Source organism: Silene latifolia, chromosome 4, assembly GCF_048544455.1.
Source record: "Silene latifolia isolate original U9 population chromosome 4, ASM4854445v1, whole genome shotgun sequence".
Taxonomy (NCBI): domain Eukaryota; kingdom Viridiplantae; phylum Streptophyta; class Magnoliopsida; order Caryophyllales; family Caryophyllaceae; genus Silene; species Silene latifolia.
The window spans coordinates 3,472,730-3,482,426 of record NC_133529.1 but is presented as its reverse complement, the minus strand read 5'-3'; the positions used below and the strand labels follow the sequence as shown (position 1 = coordinate 3,482,426).

At 37.6% G+C, this 9,697-nt stretch overlaps 1 protein-coding gene across 1 annotated transcript; it reads left to right on the top strand.

Annotated features, from left to right (window-relative positions):
• The first annotated feature begins 353 nt into the window (after window positions 1-353).
• Window positions 354-9,201, top strand: LOC141652599 (C2 and GRAM domain-containing protein At5g50170). The gene is made up of 9 exons (XM_074460135.1): window positions 354-1,227; window positions 3,215-4,423; window positions 4,626-4,808; window positions 4,896-5,179; window positions 5,349-5,465; window positions 6,137-6,399; window positions 6,480-6,654; window positions 8,013-8,279; window positions 8,774-9,201. Exons 1-9 carry the CDS (start codon window positions 834-836, stop codon window positions 8,963-8,965), a joined length of 3,084 nt encoding a protein of 1,027 aa, XP_074316236.1. The 5' UTR covers window positions 354-833; the 3' UTR covers window positions 8,966-9,201.
• The last annotated feature ends 496 nt before the right edge of the window (window positions 9,202-9,697 follow it).

Below are 9,697 nucleotides of genomic sequence, written 5' to 3'. Positions count from 1 at the left end.
TGTATCTCGGCAAAAAAAAAAACACAATATATATATATTTGAAGAAATCTGAGACAAAGACGCTAAATGAGATAATGACTTTATCATCCAAAAAAACTGGATCCATTAATTATTTATTAATTGAAATCCCTAATTTCTGAATTATATACACACACTTATTAAATTTCCTAACAAATTATCTTATGAGTAATTTGTTCTTTCGGGCTTAATTTTAACTCAATTTAGTTCAATTCAATTTTACCCAATTTAATTCAGTTTAGTCAAACTTCAATCAATTTATTCCAATTTCATTCAACTCATTTCAATCGAAAAGAACCGGGCCATACATAACCTACAACATCACTATCTTACCCTATGCAATATACCCTGAGAATTAAAAACACCAAAATCTACAAATCTAACTTTCCTTTATTAGCATTAACTCAAAAAAAAAAAAAAAACTTTCCTTTATTAGCAAATTATATGTAACAGAAGCAAAGTGACACATAAACTCTCTTTCATTCAATTCCATGCCCAATTTCCCCTTCTTCCTTCTTTCCTGGGAAATCACAAATCAATCATCAATCTATTACCCCTCACATTATTTTATTATCCGATTCCAATTCCAATTCCGATTCCAATTCCGTCACACCGCTATTTTTCTCCACATTTGTTACAATCCCCACATTATATTCTTCGTGTCACTTTGCACCACCCCCCACGTTTCCCACACTTTCCGTACAAAACCCATCTCACCAAAAAAATACCCATCTCAAATTAATCACAATTAAACTATATACTATACAATTTACCGTTACTAAGTTACAATTAATTGAATTTCATATACTTTTATTATGAGATTATATGTGTATGTATTAGAAGCTAAAGAATTAGCTATAAAAAGTGGTAGTAGTAGTTATGTAAAGCTCCAAGTTGGTAAATTTAAGTCGAAAACCCGGGTTGTGAAAAACGGGTCTGACCCGGTTTGGAATGAGGAGTTTGTGTTTCGGGTTCATGATATGGAGGATGAACTTCTTGTGTCTATTTATCATCATGATGATGTTGATGTTGGTGATGATAGTACTAAAGGGGGTAGTAATGCTAGATTGTTTAATGTTTCCGGGTATTTGGTTGGTCGGGTTCGGGTTTCGGTTTGGACTGTTATGGGTGAGGAGAATCAGTGTTTGCCTCCTACTTGGTTTTACCTTGAGAATTCTAAAGTTGGGAAACACACCAAAAGAAGTTGTGGTTTGTGTTCTTTTTTCCCTAATTTCATTTTGTTTTGAGTTGTTTATGTTTTGTGTACGATTTATTACTCCCTCCGTCCCAGTCATTTGTTTACATTTGATTAAAATACCCCTTGTTGTGAATTAAAAAGGTAAACAAGTGAATGAGACGGAGGTAGTAATGTCTTGATTAGAATATAGTAATAGTAATGTTGCTTAAATTTGTTTAGGATGTTGATCTTAGCTGAAAACCGGAGTAGTGAGTTGTTAGGTGTAATGTAGGTTTATAGGAGGGAAAAATCTGTAGTAAATTTAGGTTGGTAATCTTAGCTGAAAACCGGAGTAGTGAGTTGTTAGGTGTAATATAGGTTTGTAGGAGGGAAAAATCTGTAGTAGTTTTAGGTTGGTAATCTTAGCTGAAAACCGGAGTAGTGAGTTGTTGTTAGGTGTAATGTAGGTTTGTAGGAGGGAAAAATCTGTAGTAATGTCATGAATGATGAATGGCAATGTGAGTTTCAAATATGAGATTTTGAGTTTTGTATTTGATGAGGGAGTTGGCTTTTGTTTGGATCGGGGGATTTAGAGGAAAGTGAGAGTTAAGGACGGGAAGCGAGAGGATTGATGGGAAATGAAGCGGGAGGGATGTAGAGGGATCCATTAATACTTCGAACTTAAAAAAGGTCTTTGTAGAAAAATGACATTAGCTTCATTCCCGTCCCTCCCCTCCACCCCCTCTCCCCTCTTGCGCTCATTGTATCATAATTCATAACAGATGGTCTTGGCCTTCTGTGGGGAATACATTGTTGGGATTGCACCTTCGTTGGTTAAGCATTGTGTTATTCTATTTGGAACATTGTTGGTTGAATGATTACTCTAATTTAGTTATGGAAAATGTTCTCTATATCTGCAAAATGTGTTGTGAAGTTTAAAATGCCGGGTGTTGTGAAGGCGAGGTTTGTATTTGACCTGCTTGATTGAGGCGATAAAATCTCGTGGCGAATAAATTTGTATTGTAGAATTTTTTTTTTTTTTTGCAGTAAAACCTTTTTGGTTGAATTAAGGCAAACATGTAAAGGGGGGGTAAAGCTAGGGATAATGTGACAAGGAGAATGGTAGAATAAAAGAATTAGAAGAAGAAAAAAGGAAATTTCACATCACGCTAGCTGCGCCATGTGTACAAGGCACACTTTAGGCGCTGTAAGGCGTTTTGGGCCTTGGGATTAAGTGTGACCAAGCCGTGATTTTTTAAGCCAAGGTTGATTGACAAGTGTATCTTCGCTAATTTTGGCGTAGTTGTTTGTGACAGCAATGAGTCTTATTTCAATGTTAGGGTGACTTGTATGAGTTACGACTTACGGCTAGGTGATTGATGAATCATGGATCATTTCTTGATCATTGCTTTAGGTTCAAGCTATAGAGCTTTCAGCGTCACTACTTTCCAGTTATCTGGCATCTGTATATATATGTGCATTGAGTGGTTAACCCTTGTGTGATTCACAAATCATCTGCGCGTTCTAATTTTCCAGCCCATGATCACTGCAGAGATCATGCACTTCCTGTTACTTTGTTTTGCAGTGTTTTGCAATATATGTATTGAACATAATTTCGCCAAACAGCGACTAAAGAAGCTTATGCTATGGACCAAAGTTCAATTGGCTTTCATTACTGTTTACAGTTGAGACATTTACGATTGTACCTGATATTGAAGTATTTCAATCTCTCTTTTTTGCACAGGATATATAACCCTTGTGTAATGACTCTCATAAGAGGTTCATGTCTGTATTTTTTGTGCTCCAAAATGTGATGAACTTCAATACAGGGTACTTGATATGGTTGAATTAAAATTTCCTTGGGGTACAACGAGCTCTGTGTTTTATGTTTTGGGGTTTAGTCAAGCAAGTATGGTAGACTGGTTGGTGGAGCACTAGAACCTTGTTTTCTTATTGCCTTTCACTAGGTTATATAGATGTACCTATCTGTTTTCTAATGGATATACTTCACACATACAGGAAAAGTTCTTCTAACTCTTTCACTACATGGAAGAGGTGAGGATTCTACTACAGACCATCTACTATCAGAGCATAAAGATATTGGTACTACAGACGAGAAACAAAATGAAAGCCAAGATAATACATCTGCTATTATTTCTTCTCCTGCTCCTTCCGCAAAGGCCCCACAAGGGAAAAAATTGATGAAGGCGGTTGTTAAACGTTTGGAGAAGCTTTTACATAAGAATGGAGAAGCCATTAAAAGTGATGCATCTTCAGACTTGAGCTTTTCTCCTGCTGAATATGAAGATTGTATACAGGAAGACTCACCTCCATCTTGTAGCTTCGAAGAAGCTATGGATACTCTGCAATCTAGGGAAGAGGAAGTAGAAATGCCTGATAATCTACAAGGGGGAGTTCTTGTTGATCAGACATATGTGATTGCTTCAAAAGATCTAAATTCCTATCTTTTCGCTCCAAATTCCCAATTCAGGAGAGAGCTTGCAGAAATGCAAGGAATAAATGACGTGGAAGAAAGTCCTTGGACTTGGAAATCCGGAAATTCATCATCTTTGGCAAGGGCCGTCACATATACAAAGCCTGCATCTAAGTTAGTTAAAGCTTGTAAAGCTACAGAGGAGCAGGTTTATGTTAAAGCTGATGGCATGGAGTTTGCTGTATTTGTCAGTGTGGCTACACCAGATGTGCCTTTCGGAAATATGTTTAAAGTCGAGTTATTGTATAAGATATTGCCAGGGCCTGAATTGTCTTCAGGTGAAGAATCCTCCCGCCTTCTACTTTCTTGGGGTTTAAACTTTTCTCAGAATACCTTAATGAGAGGTATGATTGAAAGTGGAGCTCGACAAGGTCTGACTGAGAGCTTTAACCAATTTAGTGATTTTTTGGCTCAGAAGCTCAAAGTTTTGGATAATTCAGAATCACTCGGAAAGGATCATATAGTAGCAGGTCTTCAAAGAGAACACCAGTCAGACTGGAAGTTGGCTGTTGAGTATTTTGGAAACCTCACTGTAGTTTCTGCCACCTTTCTTACAATTTATGTTGTAGTTCATATTCTACTTTGCGAGCCTCACAAGCCTCAGGGGTTAGAAATTATTGGTATTGATTTGCCGGACAGTTTTGGGCAGCTTATTACTTGTGGGGTATTTGTACTTCTGCTAGAGCGTGTTTATAAAATGGTTTCACTTTTTGTACACGCGAGACTACACATGGGTAATCATCCAGTCCATACTGTTATTTTACTTTGGAGCGAGTCTTGTATGAGGCAGTCTCATGTGTGAGCCCAACCTAAATCCTTAAGTGTTCCTCGTTCAAATATATAGTTAATGGGGTTGGTCTCACATTTAAGACCGTCTCACACAGTTTTTATGATTCATATTAACTGTTTTGGACGTTGATCTCCATTTATCTGCAGGAAGTGATCACGGGATTAAATCACAAGGTGATGGATGGGTAGTTACTGCCGCTTTGGTAGAAGCTGTCAACTTGCCATCTCCGGAGTCGAAAAAGTTCTCTGATCCCTTTGTGGTCTTAACCTGCAATGGTAAAACAAGAACTAGCTCAGTCCAGCTTCAAACACGTGATCCACAATGGAATGGTACCCTTCATTTAGAAATCGAACTTGCTTCATGCTTTCTGGCTCTTTATCTCAGTCTTTTTTAACTTAAAATGAAAAATTGTGCAGAGATACTTGAGTTTGACGCCTCTGACGAGTTACCTTCGGTCCTCGATGTAGAAGTTTTTGATTTCGATGGCCCGTTTGATCAGGCTATATCACTTGGGGATGCAGAGGTTAATTTTGTAAAGCACACTGCCGCAGAGTTGGCTGACATGTGGATCCCTCTTCAAGGGAAACTGGCAGTTTCCTCTCAGTCGAAACTGCATGTAAGGATCTTTGTCGAAAACAAAAAGGGAGTAGAGGGAATCAAAGATTACCTCACAAAAATGGAAAAGGAAGTTGGCAAGAAGGTAAGATGATTTGACTATTGAAATGTTTAATTATCTATCAGCAAGTATTGTCAGTTACATCAGCTAGTACAAGTTCCGTCCTGTAGCGCAGTCAGTAATTGTCTGAACTGTTGGTTGATTGAATCTGTATTCTGTGTATTTTTATGAAAGATTTTGTGTAATTTGGCAGTTGAATCTTCGGTCTCCCCAAAAGAACTCTGCCTTCCAGAAGCTGTTTGCTTTACCGCCAGAAGAATTCCTGATCAAAGATTACTCGTGTTCTTTAAGAAGAAAGATGCATTTACAGGTACTTTTAAATTTACTTTTGTTTCACCAATTATGTGCATCTACTTGTTGCATAAGCTGATTTTTGATTTCTTCGCTACCACTTAATTGGCATTTTAGCTTATCAGGCATTATCTATTTTGTTGTGGATATGCACTTCACTAGTGCTTACATTTGGTCTCTCGTGGAAATTCCTTTACGTCTACAACCTTGATTCCCACTCAGTTGTAACACAAACTAGAAATCGTGAACTCATGAGCTACATGCAAGAACTCTTAAGACAAATAAGTTAATAAGCTACATAAGTGAAAAAAATACTACTACATTACCCTAATGTTCTAACTTCTAATGGCTCCCATGTGTGATGGGGGGTATGTGGATCAGATGTATGTAGCGTTACCCCTTTGTTAAAATCGCAGAAGCTGCTCTCGATGATCTAGAATGAAAAATGTGCCGATACTTTACTTCACAATACAAGTAAAGATTACAATTTAAATCAAGAAAGATGTTATTCTGTTTATTTGCTTCTCAAGTAGAGAGGACTGGCGAACATAGAAACCTGTGTTTGTGTTATACTAGTATCATTAATAAATCTTCAAGAGAATGATGGCGAAATTATGTGCAAAAATAAATGTGTTGGCTGTTGCTGCTGCTTTATCTAAATCATGATTTTTCCATATTATTTTCATGCAGGGCCGTCTATTTCTATCAGCAAGAATAGTCGGATTCTATGCTAATTTATTCGGTCACAAAACCAAATTTTACTTTTTGTGGGAAGATATTGATAATATTGAAGTCCAAGCACCATGCCTAGCTTCATTGGGTAGTCCTACTCTTGTCGTAATATTAAAGAAAGGAAGAGGTCTTGACGCGAGTCATGGTGCCAAAAGTCAAGATGAAGAGGGCAGACTCAAGTTCTATTTTCAGTCATTCATACCATTTGAGGTCGCTAGCAGGTAAAAGTGAAAACTCCTGTGGGTATCTGAAAGTTGGTTCAAAAGGAGTGTGTCCAATCATAGTATTTTGTTGATGACAGGACTATTATTGCTTTGTGGAGAGCAAGGACTATCAGCCCAGAGAAGAAGGCGCTGATAGCAGAAGAGCTGATGGATCAAGAAACTCCGTTAGTCCCGAATGATAACAGCACTTCTCCTTTAGATGATGAAGATTCTAATATATTGAAGATATACTCTGCTGGTCTTCCAGTTGATGTAAGTGGTCTACTTTACTTTCTCTATTTTATATGGCGTCTCTGTTAGTTATCCTTCGCGAGAATGCTGTCTTTTTCTGGAGCTACATATGCTGCTGCTTGAAGCTGTCAGGGATTTTCAATCTGTAAAATTGTTTGGGCAGTAAGAATGTAACTTCGACTAATTAAAGACTAGGTTGGCACTTGGCACCCAATAGAAAACGGTTTGAGACCGCATAGTACTCGAGTGCCCTTCTTCCCAGACTCCTAAGCATTATTATCATCTAATCGTCAACAACAATCTGTTACTTGGAGACCATGGCATTAAATCTGGGTTGTAACAATGATTAAGTCATTAAGGTTATTGAGACCGTGTTTTAATGTGGAGTCGGTCGCAATTAGTGCACAACGACCAAATAGAGAAAGTCATGATGACCTATACAAAAACTTTTGTTCAAAAAGCGTGCTGCGAGCGCAGTTAAGCCCAAGGCTTAGTAAATGACTAGCCAAAGCACCACTATTTGTGAGAGCCCGTGAGGCTCTCGATCAATGTTGTTTATTAACGGCTCTTAGCTTGACTCAGATAATAATTATTTGGGATATTCTACATGATACCCCTCAATTTGTCGACTTTGTACATGGTACCCCTACACTTTTTAAAACATACATGGTACCCCTAATTGTTTTCATTATCACTAAGTGTACCCCTAAACTTTAGTTTTCGTCAATTAAACTCAACTTTAGGCGTTAAGTGATTATTTGGACGCGTTACCAAGCTTGTCATTTATCATCCCGTGACATGAGGGATATATTAGGCTTAATATCCATCTTTGGACGTGATAATTTGGCAGGGGATCACTAAATATTCCGTCAAATTTTTTTTAGCTCATATATATCAATAAATATTAGGATCGAGATGGATATTGAGCCTAATAGAGTCTTTATGTCATGAGATAATAAATGACAAGCTTGGTTACCCGTCCAAGCACTTAACGCCTAAAACTGAATTTAATTTACGAAAAATAAGTTTAGGGGTACACTTAGTGGTAATGACAACAATTAGGGGTACCGTGTATGTTTTAAAAAGTGTAGGGGTACCATGTAGAATGTTGAAAAATTGAGGGGTACCATGTAGAATATCCCTAATTATTTTCTTGTATTTTACAAGAGTACTTCTTTTACTGTGTTTTTTCTCTAATTTGCCCACAGTATAATGACTACAAACTTTGTAGTATGCCCCGTCTTACCCTAGTGCAATATGGACATCTGTCTTACAAGTTACAAATATAAATTGTATTGTAATTATGTTAGGTTTTTGTTGGCAATGTAATTTTATACGAGTACCAATCTTAAACGGGTCTCTGCTGAACAAACTGTCAGATCAAGTCAGTGATGAAAATGTTTGAAGGTGGAAACTTGGAGCGTAAACTGATGGCAAAATGCGGCTGTCTTAATTATGTAACGACACAGTGGCAGGCAGTGAAGCCTGATATTTACGAGAGGCAGCTTTCGTACAAATATAATCACGCTGTGTCCTTTTTTGGAGGGGAAGTGCAGTGCACACAGAGAAAATGTGCTCTAGAAGATGGATGGATAGTCAACGAGGTCATGGCTCTTCATGATATTCCTTTTGGTGACCACTTTCGGGTATGTCACGTCCTACCTTTTATGTTAGCGCTGCTAGCCCTGTTTTTTTCTATTTTTTGCATAGAAAGTTTAAAAAGAGTAGTATTGATACCGACGGATCTAAAATCCATGTCATTAGTTCGACATGTCAGCAACTTTACTACCTATGCTAGAAACTAAAGCAACAAGCACGACACGACCTTAGTTAGAGCCCATTGTGGAGAACTCCAGTCTAAGACGCACCATTTTATTTTATTTTAGTGTGAAGGGAGCCATAGAGCTAATTTTGATGCTCGGAAGTTTCTGACTTAAGAAGTCACGAGTAATGACTTCACAGATACGCTAGTTTAACATTTGTGCTTCCAGCCATGTTACCCTCTCAATGCAAAGCAAGTTAAATGAACAATTTTATGTTGACGAGCTGTAAGCCCCGTTCATGTGTGTAGCTAATCGATATCTGCTCTTTGAGCCATGTTATGTCAAATCTTTCGTAACAATGCTGTATATGACCACAGGTACATTTGCGATACCATCTTCGAAGCGTGTCATCAGTCGGTGATGCATGTAAATGTGATGTTTACTTGGAGATATTGTGGCTAAAAGAATGTAAATTTCAGCAAAGAATTGTTAGCAACATAAACCAGAAGTTTGCAATTCGATTGAAGAACATGTTCGAACTTGTAAAGAAAGAAGTCTTGTCGCAATAGCATTCGATTTCTTAAGTGTCTTTTTTGGTGCACTTTAGGGTACATAACATTAAGTTATAAAGGGTTTTAGTCCTAGAGCTTCCAGCAACCGGGTGAAGCTTATCAAAGTTGCGGATTTTTTTTTTCTTGAAATAGACGCGTAATTTTGCTTTCACTGATGTACATGATAGAATAAGAAATACTGTAGATAAATGTGTAATTGTATGTTTTATTAATTATCGTCGATCAGATTGTGTTAGATGTTCTCTCGTCTTTCATCTTTGAAGTGGCTCACGAGTCCTGACCTAGGAAGCCTTCACGGGTTCATCGTTAAATTTGGATGAACTGGAGAAAGGCACAGTTTGCACGAAGACGATGGCTATGTTAAGTATACAAGTATGAAGCTAGGAGAAATTTGGGTTTAATTAACTCATCATTTGACGAAATAATGTAACGAAATACGATCATAATTAGTGTTGACTAGGAGTATTTCCTATCCGCAGTGAGATGATCTCCTCCAGGATATTCCCTTTCGACAGTAAGATGATCTCCTCCGGGAGGATGCTGAAGATAATTTAATGATAAACTCCTCCCGAATTTGATAACTAAAAAAGTCAATAACCTAGAAAATCCCCATAAAAATAGTCCAAAAATAAATAAATCTGAGGAAATAAGATCGCAATTGGTGCTGAGACTGCTGACTAGGAGTATTCTTTAACACTCAGATAATCTCCCTTGAAATACCGAAGATAA

Bases quoted from the DNA above. Each gene is read 5' to 3' on its own strand.
- LOC141652599 (XM_074460135.1), top strand. From the start codon at position 834: ATGAGATTATATGTGTATGTATTAGAAGCTAAAGAATTAGCTATAAAA. The intron at 1,228-3,214 runs GTTTGTGTTCTT...TCACACATACAG, and splicing joins ACACACCAAAAGAAGTTGTG to GAAAAGTTCTTCTAACTCTT. The intron at 5,180-5,348 runs GTAAGATGATTT...GTAATTTGGCAG, and splicing joins AAAAGGAAGTTGGCAAGAAG to TTGAATCTTCGGTCTCCCCA.